The sequence below is a fragment of the Pempheris klunzingeri genome, chromosome 23 (assembly GCF_042242105.1).
Source record: "Pempheris klunzingeri isolate RE-2024b chromosome 23, fPemKlu1.hap1, whole genome shotgun sequence".
Lineage (NCBI taxonomy): Eukaryota > Metazoa > Chordata > Actinopteri > Acropomatiformes > Pempheridae > Pempheris > Pempheris klunzingeri.
Genome location: NC_092034.1, coordinates 3,714,858 through 3,731,249, shown reverse-complemented (window position 1 = coordinate 3,731,249; position 16,392 = coordinate 3,714,858). Strand labels below are relative to the sequence as shown.

The window sequence follows — 16,392 nt, the reverse complement described above, 5'->3', positions numbered from 1 at the left end:
ATTATATTTACACAAGCAGAGTAGAAACATGCACATGTGCTCACAGGTGTGTTCCTGAATGGATTCACACCTGTGTGTGATGTTTGGAGCCGGAGCGGCTCTGCACACCAGCAGCACTTAAAACTGAGCGATAGTTTCGGTTTGAAATGTCCCACAGAGATGTGTGAATGTGAGCTGATTAGAAAGCCAAAGGTGTTTTATATATTATAGATGTAGAGAAGACAGAAAAGCATCCACAGATTTGGTCGGTATGATAAAATGTCTGACTCTTTGGTGAATTAACTCCTTTTAAAGGAATAGTTTGGCATTTTGAAAAATGGCTATTAGCTTTCTTGCCAAGAGACACACACGAGAGGATTAATACCACTCTTACATGTCTGTTGAATTTAAGGTGGTTAGCTTAGCTTAGCACAAAGAATGAAAGCAAAGGGAAACAGCTAGTTCTTGTTTTCAGTGCCTGCGCTCTTTATGCTAAGCTAAGCTAATCACCTGCTGACTGTAACACATGAAACATGTTCCAGAAATGTCAAACTATCCTTTAAAGGATTTAGCTCACCGTCCAAATGCTGAACACATATCTTACATATCAGTCTTTAATACTGGCGTACGTGATTTTATCATGTCAAAATCCCACATTCTTGCTGGGATTACCAGTTTTCTGCAAGCATGTGGTTGAAACGGAGCTTTTACTCTGATATTAAGAGGATGTTCTTTACAGGTAAATCAGAATAAAGTACATATGAGGGCAGATCATGCTACAATAAAGAACAATGAGGTTATAAGAACATTTTCTGCTGTTTGATGGTGCTCTGATGTCTGGGTTTAGCGTTGGTTTACGCTGGATTGAGTTATCTCTGATGGCGAAGTCTTGTCTTTAATGGCATCTAGCCTACATGATGTCACCTGCCATCGGAGCCACTGTGTAGTTAACAAGCTTATCTGGTCCTCCTCATGTCTCCGTTTGATGACACGGCGTTACATCTCCCTTTTCCTCCCGCAGGCTCTGGGTTTTCCTGGTGATGACCTCACTGCTTTTCCCTGGCAACGTCCACGCTGCGATGAAGGACCTCTCCTCCTCCTCCTCTCCTCTCAGCTCCCTGCTCCACTACCCGTCCTCCAAAACCTCCGTCGTGCCGTTCTCCCCGTCTGCCGGCGCCCCCTCCTCGCCGGGGTCGTCGCTGTCGTCGGCCCCGCTGTCCAAGCCTCAGCCCTTCTGCCTCCAGACGGGGCCGCACCTCATCGCCAGCATGCAGCTGCAGAAGCTCAACTCGCACTACCAGAACCTCGCCGGCGCCTCTGCCGGACACCCAGCGCCCGGCGGTGCTCAAAGGGGCTTCAGTGCCTCGCCGCTGGGGACGGGAAACCAGCTCCTGGGGCCGTCCGGAGGCCTCGGTGGAGGTGGGATGGGCGTCGGCATCAGCATGGGGAACCAAAGCGGCGGTGCAGGTGGAATTATCGACTTTGACCCCGTGGACGAGGAGGTTCTCATGTCGCTGGTGGTGGAGCTCGGCTTGGACCGGGCCAACGAGCTCCCCGAGCTCTGGCTGGGTCAGAATGAGTTTGACTTCATGTCAGACGTGCCGGCCGGATGCTGACCTACGAAAAGACAAACTATGGAGATGCAGCAGAGTTGATTGACGAAGAGGGAGAAGACTCTCTCTCCTCTGTTTTGTTTTTCTCTTTCATCCCTTTCTTGGTTGATAAAATGAGGAAACAGAAGAAAGACTGAGTGAGAAAGAGACTAGAGACATGCTCCTGTTTCTCTTTTGCTTTCATGCTCTCTACGGTCAGACACATGGATGAAAGAAAAAAAGACAGCTTGCTTTTGATTTTTGTTGTTTTTTCAGGAGCTGGAGTTGTGCTCTGTTTTTCATTCCATTCAATCAAGTGCATTTTTCTTTTCTAGGATGAAACCAACCTGATTGGATTAAGAAGTCTTTTGTTTCGCTTCACTCCACTCTGATTTTTTATTTTTCCTATCCTTTAAAGAAACAAAAAAACCAAAACAAAGCACAAGCAGAGGATGAACAGAAACAAGGAGGCGTAGAAAGAGACTTTCCTCTTTCTGCCGTCACTCCGTCACGCTGGCTTAACGGAAACAACAGGCACAAGACGAGTCGGAGGCTTTTCTAGCCTTTTTGGAAACAAAACAGTAAAGATGATCCACAAACCTGTTGGACTTTCTCAGACCTGTCCTCTCGATCGATGCTTACGGGAAATGAAAATGGCGAACGCGACTTTATGGGACTTTTGTGTTGGATGACAAACACTACGTTTCCTGTTTTCTTAATAGACAATATTAGACTCTGGTCTCACGGGAAAGAGACTTCTGTCTCTCGGCTTCACAAAGAAACTGATTGTCTGAGAACTGGTTATCTCAATGTACTTCTTTTTCTTTCTCTCTTTCTTTTGTTTGAATTAAGTTCAACCAGTCGTATTCATAGAACATGTTATTTAAGACAGTGGCTGATATCCATCAGGACTTCTGGACAAGGAGCGCTTCTGTAGCGTGTCCATAATCGGCTCTACTTTTCTGAACATAATGAATTAGATCAAGGGATGTGGAATCTTTCGGAGCATGGGACCTGAATGGAGTAACTTGTTTCTTGCTCTTGAGCGCAGCCTCATTAAAACGGTCGAGGCCTTTTGGTCATGTGAGTCGCCACGACATGTACGTGGTTTGTTTTCTGGCCGACAATGGAAAACACACTGACCCAGGTGGTCAAACTGGTGTCAGTGATCCCTAATGGCACTTCCTCCCACGCTGAGGACTCAACCTCTCGTCAACAGATAAATTCACATGCCCTCCTCCTTTTTGTTTTTCCTGTTTTACCACTTTGATGTTTATGTCCCAACAGTTTGTTCAGCCCCAACAAACCTTATTATCACTCCTCCACGGTCCTGATAATGCACCATTGTCTGTTTTGCCATCAGTAGGCCTGGGGGCTGCTGTTTGCAGACCTTGCAGGGCAGCCTTTGACCTAAGCACACCGTCTGGTTTTTGTTAGGGCAAGCCAGGATGTTTGTCCACACCAGCGCAGGAGAAACGAGGGTTGGAATCAAACCAAAGTGAACGAAACCTTTCAGACACGATGTGTACTGAAGCTACTACACTACTACAACGTGTTAGCATCATTAACAATCATCTTCTGCTCATTATAGAGAACGGCTCGACAAACTAGCCATATTGGAAAAAATCTGTGCTCACCTTTGTATATATGACGGGTCCGACAATGAGAAGAATACCTTCAGAAGGTACGACCGACTGAAATTCAAATAGTTTGACAAAATAATACCAACTCATTCATTTTTTTTTTTTTTACATTTCCCATGTGAAATGTGAGCTAAACATGTGAAGTACTGTATGTTTCACACATGATAAAGTCACATGGACTTTTGCTTTTAGGAAGGGGACAGATAATTAGCAACCCCCGTCAAACCTGGGTGTTTGGTCACATTAACGAAGCTGATTTTAAAAGTGTTAAAGACGACTATTGAGGTTAAAGTTTCATTATCGATGTGAAAACAACTGATCCATCTTCTGTTTGGACTAATAAGAACTGACCACCACATCAAAACCGCCTGTTTTATTGCCTTTCTGCTGCAACCCCATTGTAGAAGCCTTATTTGCATAGTGGACTCTTTGCTGCTGCTCGGAGAGTCAACGCTCCGTCTACCAGGTGTTGTTGTCTCTCGCTGCCGCAGACTTTAGTGGTGGAAAAAATCCCAGGGGGGTTAAATTGACACCCGGGCCTACACCCTCTGCCCACCTATAGGGGCTGCGCTGTGTCCTGCTGTAGGTGGATGTGTGGGGGCTCTGACCTATATCTGTTGTGGTAAGAGGAGACGGGGGCTTGAACTGTGCGGCGGCAACAAAGGCCTTTCACCTCAGCCGGGTGTGTCTGTCATCTGGGCATTGTGGGTCTGCTTCAGGACCACACACATGAAATAACACACCTGTGTATGGATGTGTGTGTGCATTCACATCCATAGACATACGTACATGCTGAAGCCAAACTATGTGCAGGCACACACACACACACACACACACACAGGAGCATAGGGATGGGATTACAGGAGGGAAATGGGAGTAGCAGTCATGAAACAGGCACTTGTTCAGTTACACACAGACTTCGCAGGGTATTGGGGTTGTTAGTGTGTGTGTGTGTGTGTGTGTGTGTGTGTGTGTGTGTGGTAAGAGATAGTGATGTTAGTGAAAAACAGAGAGTGTATGCAAGTCTGAAAATGCAATGGAGGGTGTGTGTGTGTGTGTGTGTGTGAGGGGAAACTGTGAGCAGCGGATTATCCATCCACACGAAGACCACTGGTGGAGGAAAAACACACTGGTCCTCGTTAATTTATTTAGATATAGACAGGTCAGCTTACACACACACACACACACACACACACACACACACATACTTCTCAAGTCCTTTTCAGCTAGTTTCCTACACACACACGCTGCCAGTTTTTGATGTTGATTAGGGTCTCGGTTACACTCAATTTTCTTCTCTTTCTTTAATGAAATGTGAGAAGCAGCGATTAATGAAAACCCGACGAAGGAGTAATTTGACAGAATCCTTTTTTTCTTAAAGGGGAATTTGCTGGATATTTCCGTCGTGACAACGACTTTATTGAGCAAAAGAAATAAAGATGCTTCTCATCACCTCCAAATCCAACAGACAGACACGCTGATTCTTCTCTTCCTCTGTCTCGTCGCCTAAATGGGTTAAAATAACATTCTTCACGTGGAGGACGGTCTCGTGTTTGCTGCTCAGCATTGTTTAAAAGTCCCTTCTTTTTTTTCATGTGTGTGTGTGTGTGTGTGTTGTTTTGTGGTCCGGCCCTTAATCCCAGCTGATTGAATGTTATTTTTTGCCCCCTCTCCTCCCCAGAGAAGTTGTCTGGTCGGGATGTTTGAATTGTCTGAGGGCTTTCATTTCCTCTTCTCCTTCATGTCCGATATTGCAGATTAACCCCAGCAGAGACCTTTTGAACTAAAATATACCTCAAAGCTATTCGGTTTCTAATGACAGAGACTTACATCCATTCAAAATATTCCTCATTTTGGTTTTAAATTTGCTTGGTCAAGTTCTGGTGATCACAGTGAACCATTTGAAATTGGGAATTTACTATCTGATTTAGCATGTTTTAGCTCAAACTACAAATCTGAACTTAATACAGACATTTTTCTTAAAGTATATCATAAATTCATGGGTTGATTTCTTTCCTTCAGTGCTTCATTTTGTTCCAGCACTCCATCAAAGTTACATTTTCATGCTTAATCAAAGTCGTATTTTTATAAAATGAATTTCATTACATGCAGTTGCAGGCTGGGACTGTTGAGTAGGCTGACTGGACAGAAAACAAGTCTGATAATAGATGCATTGTTTCTGCATCTTTTAAGAGGATGTGAGGATTTCCTGCTTTAATTTGTCTCGTATGATGATAAATTGAATACTTTTGGGTTTGCAACCCCTTGTTGATATAAATATGGTGGACAAAATAAGAGATATACAACAAATGAACATATTAACCTTAATAAATCTAGGATTTCCTGCAGGACTGTTATATTAGGCTGCATTAGTGCACCTGATGAACTGGTAACTGAGAGGATTAGCTTTAACTCAGCACAACGACTGAAGACAGGTGGAAACTAGCCTGCCGCTGTCTAAGGAATTAAAGAAAACTTTATTCAGACTGTTCAGACTGACACCAGAGTGAATGAGGGCTTTTCCTCCTGAGCTCTGTGTCCACGTAAACCTTGGCGCTCCCTACGACTAATGAAGTGGATTTACAGTTTCCATGTGACAGCGGTGATTTGTTACACACTCGGCCGTCGCCTCCGGGCCTCAGGGTCGTGAAAAATGTTGCAACACATCAAGGCCTGTGAAAACCTTCGACATGAGCAGTGATATATCTGTTAAAAGGCCGCTGTTACAAGGTTTCCCCTCCACGGTAATGAAAAAGCCACTGCTCTGCTGCCAGGTCTGCTGGAACCGAAGCAGACTCTGCACTGATCTCTTCCCTTTTTTCTCCATCATATCTACTTTTAAACCTGTACAGTAAAGTCTTACTTTGTGTCTTATTTCGTTGTTGGTTTTACATCCAGTTTCTTTTATTTTTTTTTCTTCTAATGATGAAATATATATTATTCGAAGATGATTTTTAAAGCACTTTTGCTCACCGGCTCTCACTTGTACATCTATATGAATATGTAAATGACTGAGATCATATTAAAAAAAAAAAAATGCTTGTATTTTTGTTACGGCTCTGAGTTTGGGGGAAAATAAAGAAAGAGAAAACTGAGCTGGAGTCAAAGTTTGTCATTGAAATTGTGTATCTGTATATACGTGCAGTAGATCATGTGGCCTCCGCTGATTTAGCATACACTTGTTCTGCCTAGTGTACAGAATAATAGTTTAATACATGTTTAAACAAAGATAACTGATAGTTTTATAAACACTTGTGCCACTAACAAGTCTTCATTAGCTGACATAAAAGTAAAAAAATTGCTTTATAATATAACAATAAGACCTGTCAATGTCAGTTTTTATCTCTACAAGGCCTCCCTCTGCTGGCACATGATGGTAAGTACACAGATTAACAAAGTGGAATTGATGCAGTAAGTTCATTCAAACAAATGTCAAAATTAACTTTACAACATTTCACAGCTCTGTTGCTTCCTTATCATTTTGTTAATATCAGGCTGAATTTAAGAAAGAAAGAGCTCTTCCTGCAAAAACCAACTAAATTATAGTTATTTGTTTCTTATTGGATTATTTTTGCATGTTCAAACGACCCAATGACTAAAGGACCTCAGCTGACACTCATCAGGCCACAGAGCCTCAGAGGTCTCGTCTGATAAAATTGAATGATTCCATAACTGTCTATTAATAGTGACAAGTCTGAAACCTATGAACAGATTAGTCGACCTTATTCGTTCTCTCATTTGGCTAACTTCTAGTCAGTGAAATAAGAGTGATGGGGGATCTATCTATAATAGAGTTTCACTGCTATTTTAACTGGAATAAACTAATGTAACTGGGAGTAAATCATTTGAACATTTCTACATAGAATTAGTGCCAAATTACATAGTTCTGTGTTGGAAATGTCTCAGGAAATTATCATAAATTAAATCCAATAAATGACCTGTAAAATGTAAAATTTTTTATTTCTATTTTTTCCTGATTTTGTGCAAAGATCAGAGTTTGCAGAGCTGGATTAAATCTTCCGTACAGACAAAAACACACTTTATTTGACTGTGTGTTAACTACATTAAAAGTGTATTCACTTAATCCACCACACTTCCTGCAGACTTTCTGTCCAGTAAAGTCAATTTAATGCAATGCTCCCCTCTAGTGGTGACGGCAGCATTACACAGAGCTTAATTTAACACACTAGAATGACTCTATGTGACATGTAGAGGAAGCGCTACTCACTCAGGAACAATTAGACCGACTGCTTCCTCGTAAATAAGCTGACATGGACGTTGTGGAGCTCATAGAAACAAAGCAGCTCACACAGTAAAAGAGACTAATTCAGGACTATTTATCTGCAGGATGACTGATTTTACTTTTGATACTTTCAGTAAAGATTTTAGTTCAATATGATTCTGTTGTTGTTGCACTGAATGGAGCTGCTGCTTTGCTTTGAACCATCAAGAGTCCAAACTAAACACAGCATTCAGTTTCTATGCATCACAGATCTGGAACAAACTCTTGACATCGAAGCTGAAGACCTTTCTGTTTACCGCTGCCTTCCATTTAATCAGTTACTTTATTCATCTCTTGCACTGCAACTTATATTCTTCTAATTGTACAAATGTCTTATTCTATATTAGTTTGTTTTTATATTTCCACTGTCTCTGCTTCTTATTGTGTTTAAATGTACTTTTGTAATGTCTTCTTTTGCATTTCGCTTTGGTCATTTCAGTTCCAATACGAACCAACATGTGCAATATTACGTCTGTTCACCACATAACGTGCAATATCTACTCAGGGAACTACTATTTTCATTTTTTATATAGTATAGAGTGTTTTTTACTGATGTTTTCTTATTCATTATGTTTATTTTATTTTATTCTCTTATTCTTTTATGTATATTTGCACGTGTAGCTCCTTTTTTTTCTTCTACAAAGTGCTCATTATTACTCATGCAAATGGAAATAAACTATTATACTATTATTTCATTATCGCTATAAAACTAAAAAACTATTCTATTCTATTCTGTCACAATGCTTTTAATGTTTTATGTAAAGCACTTCGATTTGCCTTTTGGTAAACTAATGTTTTAAATGTTTTTACTTGTAATAGAGTATTAGTATAAAGAGGCAATACACTGTGAAAATAGTCCACGACAACTAAACGTCCTGCATTAAAAACATGTCTTAAATAAAAGTATGTGTGAGATGCTAATGATTAATAGCATGTATTCATGTAGAAGTGGAAAAGGCACTTTTAAAAAGGCTAAAATGTGTGTGTGTCTGTGAAGGAGGAGATCATACAGGCTCATTTCATTACTGCCATCAGCTGGACTTTATTACGCTCTACATCTGTATTAAACACTGTTGCTGCCTTCAGACATCCAGTCTAAACACATGTCACCTCCTTCTCCCTTCAACTTTTGTAATGTGACTCCAGAAATGTGTCTTTAATCCTATAAGACTTCCCGGGTTCCTGGATTGAGCGGTCAGTAAAACGGTGTTTGTCGGGAAGTGGGTCAGGAAATTAAAGTTGAGAAAAGGTAGACGGGTCCCCAACCTGCTGCTGGCTGCAGGCCATGTCGCTGAGCTCCTGCAAATCTGTGCTAAATGTAAAAACGGTCAGAAATAAATGTAGGTTAGTGGGTTGACTTGGATTCGGCTGGAAACCGACTTGTGCACGCTCCGAAGATTTATGCTTCAGCAAGAGAAAACAAGGAAAGAAAGTGGGTCGCTGGAGAAAAATGTGCGAATGTATACACATGGGAGAATTTTCATTGGGTATAAATAGAGTCCAGGTTTGTCCTGGGGTTTGGGATCAGATCCTGCAGCCTGGGGGGGGAAGCAGAGATGCTTTCAGAGAGAGAGTGAGAGACGGGATGGCATGTGTGCATCAGTTGGTATCATTTGGCAGAGGAAGACAGAGACCCGGGAGGAGGTTTTATCTCCGTAAGTGTAAACAGGGCTGGCATTTCCTGACCAGGACAGTCTGAAACACAGAGACACACAGAGAGAAGTGGAGGCGCCAGCAGGACCGAGGCCAGTCTTTATTTATCATGTCAATCCACGTGCATCGAATGAGTGGAAAATTGCACATTAAAGCACTTCTGGTGGTATAAAGGCTGCATCTTTATGCCATAAACTTGCACAAAAGACAGATTTTTATTTTCTAATGTCAAAAGTCAGTATAATTATAAGACTTTACTGATATCCAGGAGGGATATTAATAATACAGAGAGATAGGTTGGAGCAGGATACAGATAAATAGACCTGCAACTAATTAACTGATTATTTGATCAACAAAAAAATAGTCTGCAACTGTTTTTATACTCAATTAATCGTTAAAATAAATGCCAAAAAGGAAAAATGCCACAGATGTGATGTTTCTAGGTTCTCAAATGTGAGGATTTGCTGCTTTCATTGGTGTTGCATTAAGATAAATGGAACATTTTTGGTAAGACAAATCGATTAGACAAAACAAGGCATCTGATGAAGTCACTAAGGTGTGTAAATCAAATGATTAATGGATTAATTGAGAAAATAATTAACAGATGAATCAACATAACGGTTAGTTGCAGATAAGTAGTACATTATATCATAAAGTTTTATTTAAGTGTTAAGTTTTATTCGTGCACAACAATTAAAAACAAGCATAAAGACAGCAGCTATAATCTAAATGTAATATTAACATGATGTAATGTCTTCAACCAAACAAGAAAATAAGTCAAAATCAATAGTAAACAGATCACAGCTCTATTACTCTACTTGCGAAGCTCGGTACTTTTGTCCCTCCCAGTCTGCCGTAGTCGGCCTTATCATCCAATACCGGAAACCAGGAGGTCCTTTTCCCTGCAGACTCCAACATGGTGAGCTGGTTTCCCTCACGATTCCTCCCTGAAATAATCATTAAACATCACTTTTTGCTGCCGTATTATCGCACACACGCGTGTCCTAGTGTGTAAATCCACATCTTATTAAATGGTAGATGTTTAAATTGTAACCAAAAGCAGCGATTATTGCTCTTTATTGATGATTTAAAATAAGCTAACGCCGCTTTGGGCTGTTAGCTTGACGGTGGCTATCACTGTTAGCTTGCTAAGTAAACGGAAAACCGCTGTTTGTCAATGAAAGTGTCGCTATTTTTGTACAACAACTCTGCCGATTTTTCCATATTTTTCTTTAAAAGTTTCATATATATAAACCAAATTATTGACATAGTGTAAAATGTGTGTGTCACACGTATGGAAATGTTAGCTTGGCTAGGCCTCACCGCTGCGGCACGCTAGCCTACCATGCTAACCGAGTATCTCCTCCTGTGCATCGGGCTTTACCAGCTCCGTCCACGCCGCCAAACTTACTCCTGGTGGTTTAGTTGTACTAATGGTGGTCACCGGCTGTTTGTCCCGTTTACTGACCGCTCTTGTTCTCTCCTCCTCCAGGCAAGAGGACCGAAGAAGCACCTGAAGCGCGTCGCAGCGCCAAAGCACTGGATGCTTGACAAACTCACCGGAGTGTTCGTAAGTCACATTTCTTCCCTTTTTAAAGATGAGATGGCGTCTGGCTGCATCTCTGGTAACAGCTGTACTTATCTTGTGTTTGCTTGCGGCCCCAGTCCAGGCTCTCTATGTGAGATCTAAGTGTGCAGCATAAAGCATGGGCTGCTCACATTAGCCATCTGATGTAATAGAAAGATTCAGGATCAAGAACAGAGCATCTCTTAAAACACGCTGGAGGTTGTTTTAGCACTTTGGATGAGATTTCTGTTGTTAGAAAGGATTATTTGAACACTGCTTTAACATTTCCGACCATTTAGAGATGTGCTACTACTGATAATTAAGAATAATTGCTTCTTAAACTGGTTAAATGTTTGTTAATGTGCAGCAGAAGCACCATATATATATTTTTGTATTAAAATGAATTCAATGCCTGTGAAATGGAGCCAAGTTTAAGTCATGGTTCTGTGACTTTGGTTTAATATGTGAGGGGCAGAAACTAAGCCGACTGCATTATAATATAACGTCTGGCTCGTGACACTTTTTATTATGTTGACTAGAAACATCCCATTTTATCCAGTCAACAGTTGTATTTTAATATGTTTTTAGATCTTTATGTGTCAGTGAAACTGGCTGCAGCAAACTACTTGCGTGTATCTATATTGACTAGAAGGACCTCAAATAACTTTGCCTTTGTCGCTTTTCATTCCAACATTCATCACAGAAGAGTCCTTGAAATTATGGAAAACCTTGAAATGTGTGAACTTTTAGTTATTTGGCGTTAAGCTCAGACCCTTCATTGCTGCAGCATGCATGTGCTTTCAGGGATGAAGACTAGTGTCGGACATGTTGCTTTTAAACTTGGATGTCGGTAGCAGAGACAAAAGAAGTGTCTTAATATCAAAGTGACGATACGATTTACTTTCTCTCAGGCTCCTCGTCCTTCCACCGGTCCCCACAAGCTGAGGGAGTGCCTGCCCCTCATCATCTTCCTGAGGAACCGTCTCAAGTACGCTCTGACTGGAGATGAGGTGAAGAAGATCTGCATGCAGAGGTTCATCAAGATCGACGGCAAGGTCCGCACCGACATCACCTACCCCGCTGGGTTCATGGGTGAGTCGACTCACTTCTTTGGAGCTTTCGGTCCTCAAATCTGAAGGATTTCTGTGTTTCGTGTTGAGATTATTCATAACTTCTGCAGAACGGTTGATTCGGTGAGTCCTTGAAAGTGCTTTAGTCTCAATATGGTGTTTACAAGGTTGCAAATGTGCTTGAAACTGCTTGAAATACGACTTGCTCTGTTAAAATAAATCGTTTTTTAGATTAAAAGATAAAGTCATAGAGAAGTATACAATTCACCACGGCTATAAGGTGCTGGAAAAGCTTCAGTGCACCATGATAATGCTTAAAGTGCTTGAATTGGAGTTTGGACAAAGAGGAGGATCAAGTAGACTATAGATGTACTATAAGTAGTAAATAGTTGGATGTGTAGGATTTGAATTCTACGACTTTGCAGCTGTCAGTTATCAGGAGGCAGGTGGAGCAATGATGATTCTTTGGTTTTGATCAGAAATGAGGTGAAACTACACGACCAATTCCTCTAAGAAGTTCTGAGCTCCAGCTGCAACACTGTAGGTAAATCAAGATGCTTCTAATGTGGCAGATCAGATTTCAGACTTTAATTTTCCCTCCAGTTTCGTGTCGCAGGAAGTTTGAAGGCTTATGATTTTTATAACCTGGCGGGAAGATCGGCTGTCTAAGAACAAGCTCAGTGTTGGAAGTCAGGGTTGTCAGATCGGACATTATCGCTGTCGGAAAGGTCGAGCTTCTACACATGCAGTCACTTTGGGTTGGACTGGATCGAGCCATTCATTATTTGGGTGGATTGTGTTTTTGTTTTTTTTGTTTTAAGGTGAGATTGAGGGGACTGACTGAGTTTAATTTAGATGTAGATGTCTTTAATGGGATGCGGCCATTTGGAAAAGGACTAGTAGTTATTAGAGATGTTTAGCCCACAACACAAAACAGATGGGGTCACGTTGGCTCCACTTAACTAGATTAGAAATTGAGACGACAAATACAAACATCTCCTTGACCGTCGAGCCATCTCAACCATCAGCGCTGGCTCTTAGAAATCTGAGGGACAAATGGCTCTCTTCTTTGTTTCTGTCGTACGTCCCACTGACAAACTCCTTCATCGTATTGAATACTGGCAGACTGGATTGTAGCTCTTCTCATATTTTATTTACAGAGCATCTTTGTTAGAGAAATCCAAGCATTTAATTCTTGTGGTTTTATCTATTCCCACCATTCAGTGACAAACCAGAGTGGGCAGAAGGAGTTAACAGTTTTTGTTTTGGTCCACACTCGGTCGTGTCTTTCAGACCTGTCACCCAGTCGTTCCTCTCTCCACCTAGAGGCTGGCCAACGGCCTCACACAGAGGTGTGGTGTTTAATTTCCAAATCCAGGGGAGGCCTTTGCAGCACGTTGACCTATTTATATACATACAAATCAAACGCTTGGCCAGCAGCAGAGGAGTAATTGATCTCTGCTCCTGTGAAATGAGCCTTGAAATAAAAGTATTGGTTTGATCCTCTGAAGGAGAATAATTTTTTACTAAATCTGTTTCAGGTAAAATATATTGTCCTCCTGTTTACATGCTTTTTATTGAGCGGTCTCTTTGTGATTCATAGCACTTCAATAAAAGGGACACATCTGAGTGTCTAAAAATAAAGTGAACCTCTTCCTGAAGTGGAGAAGTCACTGAGTGAGACTGTTCAACAGTCAAAGTCCCTGTTTTGTTAACAAATGTCCATCTTTTAAATGTGACAGGATGCTTTTTACTTCCAGTGTCCTGAAAGCTGTAAAATAATGCAGGTAGTTGTGTTTAATGTTAAATCTCAAGGCTGGAATAGACGGTCGGTTTCTGTGAAGGGATTTTAGTTTAGTCACAACTTGCCGTCATGTTTTTGACGGTTTAAATTGGCACAAACAACATTGGAGTTCAGCTAATGAATTATTAACATGTACAATTTGTGTAACATTAACAGTCTGTGGTTTTGATCATGAGGAATAAACACGTGGTGACCAGGCTGTAAAACCATTCCTAATGTTTGGCTGACTTTAAATCCCACTTGTGCATTAAATAAGAACATGGTTTGGGTGCTAAGAGTGTTCCCTGTCTTGTTAACCCAGATGTGATCAGCATTGAGAAGACCGGTGAGCACTTCCGTCTGATCTACGATGTGAAGGGACGCTTCACCGTCCACCGCATCACTGCTGAGGAGGCCAAGGTAAGGAACTGAAATGTTATTTTAAACCTATTTACATCAAATCCAGCATCATTCACCCTTGTTTCTGAATACTGACGACGATCTGATATCTTCACGATCAAGTATCGCCATGTTTTTCAAGAATGAGGAGGGAAACGGTGAAAGTTTGAGGTCATAATTAATATAGCAACCAAAGTTGTCAGTCTGAGTCATGTACCAAGAACCTGCTACAACTAAGTTTGTTATTCTGGTTGAGTTGTGGTATTTGGCAGATTCTTTGGTTTGCCGGGTGTAATCAGCATGTGAGAAGGGCTTTAAGGATTTGGCTCTTTCCTCTCGCCAGATTTGAAGATCAGCCGCGACAGCCGATGGTGTTTCAAACCGGTTTAATCTCCAGAAACCTTGGTCAAATCTAGTTAAGATCCTCCACTGTGAGAAGATTTCTGTGTCTGACTGACATCAGAGTTCTGCTGATTGCTAGTTTACATCTGTAACAGATGTGTTGTGTAGTGAGATGTTCTCTATGAAATGTGACTCCAGACTGCGGCTGCCTGTGTGTTCGAGCGTAGCTTCTTCTAGCGTCTCCTCTAACCTTTCTCGTCCTCCTCTGCAGTACAAGTTGTGCAAGGTGAAGAAGATCATCATTGGCACCAAGGGAATCCCCCACCTGGTGACCCATGACGCCCGCACCATCCGCTACCCCGACCCCCTCATCAAGGTCAACGACACGATCCGCATCGACCTGGACACCGGCAAGATTACAGACTTCATCAAGTTTGATACCAGTAGGTTCCCCTCATGGCTGAAGCTGTGAAAAAGCTGTTTTTAATACTTTTTTAATGAAGTAAAAATCCTCCTGACATGATTCTCCACCTTCTGCTCCCTCCAGGTAACCTGTGCATGGTGACCGGCGGTGCTAACTTGGGGCGTATTGGTGTCATCACCAACAGGGAGCGTCACCCTGGCTCTTTCGACGTGGTGCACGTCAAGGACAGCACAGGCAACAGCTTCGCTACCAGGCTCTCCAACATCTTTGTCATTGGCAAGGTGAGGACACGTAGAAACATTCTGATACTCTGGTGTCTGAAGAGCCGTCTGTGAATTCACTGCTGCATGTGAGAGCTCAACCTGAGAGCACAGACGTGCCTACATAAGGTGTCTGGATCGATATTAATAGTTCATGAACCTCACCCTAAACAGAGTGATTATTGCCTCTGAGACTGGAGTCAGAAGACTTTGGAGCAATGATGACATTTTTGGTTTTGATCAGCAATGAAAACACCTTTCCAATTCCTCTAAGAAGTTCTGAGCTCCGTCACACATTTAAGTTTTAAGTCAATTTAAGTTTTCACATCTTCAGATATTCAACTTTTTCTTGCATGTCAAAAGCTCTCAGATCCAAGTTAAGTGAACACAACATGGAAACTTAGCTTTCAGCTAACGTCAACCCATGAAGCCTAATTTCATAATAGCTCATTCTAAACATGCAGCTAGAAAGCATTGTTTCCACTAGAAGTGTCAAAATAAGACTAAGAAATGCCATAAAAACAGAGGCAGACGTATCACATGGTGAGATAAAGCAGTAAATTCTGACATTTCTAAATGTTCTACGTTTAATTTTACATGAGTTAAGATTTTAATCTGGATGGTTGAAGATCTGTTAAGTCGTTAATTAACCACAAAATCAGACTTTAAAGCACCGTATCCCAGAATCCACCTGTTTCCCACCTGCGTGAACTTTTCCCGTGACCGACATTAACTCCACCCTCTCGTTTCCAGGGCAACAAGCCGTGGGTGTCCCTGCCCAGAGGAAAGGGAATCCGTCTGACCATCGCCGAGGAGAGAGACAAGAGGCTGGCCGCCAAGCAGGGCAGCAGCTAAACTGGCCGCACACACAGCCTGACCGCTGGTTTTCAAATAAACTGTTATTTACAAAACACACCTGGTTTCCAGTGTTTCTTTTCTGACTAGTCGGCGACAGACTGACGCTGAGCTGAACCCTGAAGAGAATTTGTTAAGCCTCTTTTCATGCAGAGCAGGAGGAGCACAGGTGGAGTTGTAGCATTAAAGATTCAGATGAACTTGAAACCTAAAATGTTTATGCAGTTAGATATTTTTGTCAATCGTCACTAAAGGAATGAATTTAAATCAAGTTTATTTGGATTATGTGACCATCGATACAATTTACTGAGCAAAAAAAGACCAACTATCAGTTTCCAGTGGAGTAAAAGTCCTAAAGCTTCACTTTTACACCTCAAAGTCTGAAAACATTGTCAGAATTTGGCTTTAAGATGTTTAAAACAACAGGTTTTGCTAAATTATGTCCTCAATGAACCCACAAGTGACTAAAACACTTCTAACCTTTTGTAAAATAATCCATTGATCTGACTGGGAGGTGCAGGTTTTCCTTCTCAGGGACGATAA

General features: G+C 41.5%; 2 protein-coding genes and 2 non-coding genes across 4 annotated transcripts; all 4 read left to right on the top strand.

Annotated features, from left to right (window-relative positions):
• The first annotated feature begins 1,019 nt into the window (after positions 1-1,019).
• On the top strand, positions 1,020-1,776 carry cited1 (Cbp/p300-interacting transactivator, with Glu/Asp-rich carboxy-terminal domain, 1). The gene has a single exon (XM_070854969.1). The coding sequence runs from the start codon at positions 1,020-1,022 to the stop codon at positions 1,593-1,595; it is 576 nt and encodes a 191-aa protein (XP_070711070.1). The 3' UTR covers positions 1,596-1,776.
• Positions 1,777-10,033: 8,257 nt separating this feature from the next.
• Positions 10,034-15,907, top strand: rps4x (ribosomal protein S4 X-linked). Its single transcript, XM_070854774.1, has 7 exons — positions 10,034-10,068; positions 10,642-10,719; positions 11,628-11,808; positions 13,892-13,989; positions 14,582-14,753; positions 14,858-15,015; positions 15,748-15,907. Exons 1-7 carry the CDS (start codon positions 10,066-10,068, stop codon positions 15,847-15,849), a joined length of 792 nt encoding a protein of 263 aa, XP_070710875.1. The 5' UTR covers positions 10,034-10,065; the 3' UTR covers positions 15,850-15,907.
• On the top strand, positions 12,238-12,313 carry LOC139223339 (small nucleolar RNA SNORD61). The gene has a single exon (XR_011585979.1). It is a non-coding gene; the product is annotated as a small nucleolar RNA SNORD61 (small nucleolar RNA).
• LOC139223337 (small nucleolar RNA SNORD61) lies at positions 15,210-15,281 on the top strand. The gene has a single exon (XR_011585977.1). It is a non-coding gene; the product is annotated as a small nucleolar RNA SNORD61 (small nucleolar RNA).
• Positions 15,908-16,392: the final 485 nt, after the last annotated feature.

What these genes read in the sequence shown, in the direction of transcription:
- cited1 (XM_070854969.1), top strand. Translation starts at nt 1,020, where the DNA reads ATGACCTCACTGCTTTTCCCTGGCAACGTCCACGCTGCGATGAAGGAC.
- rps4x (XM_070854774.1), top strand. An exon ending in ACAAACTCACCGGAGTGTTC is followed by an intron (nt 10,720 to 11,627) that starts GTAAGTCACATT and finishes ACTTTCTCTCAG; the next exon opens with GCTCCTCGTCCTTCCACCGG. An exon ending in ACATCTTTGTCATTGGCAAG is followed by an intron (nt 15,016 to 15,747) that starts GTGAGGACACGT and finishes TCTCGTTTCCAG; the next exon opens with GGCAACAAGCCGTGGGTGTC.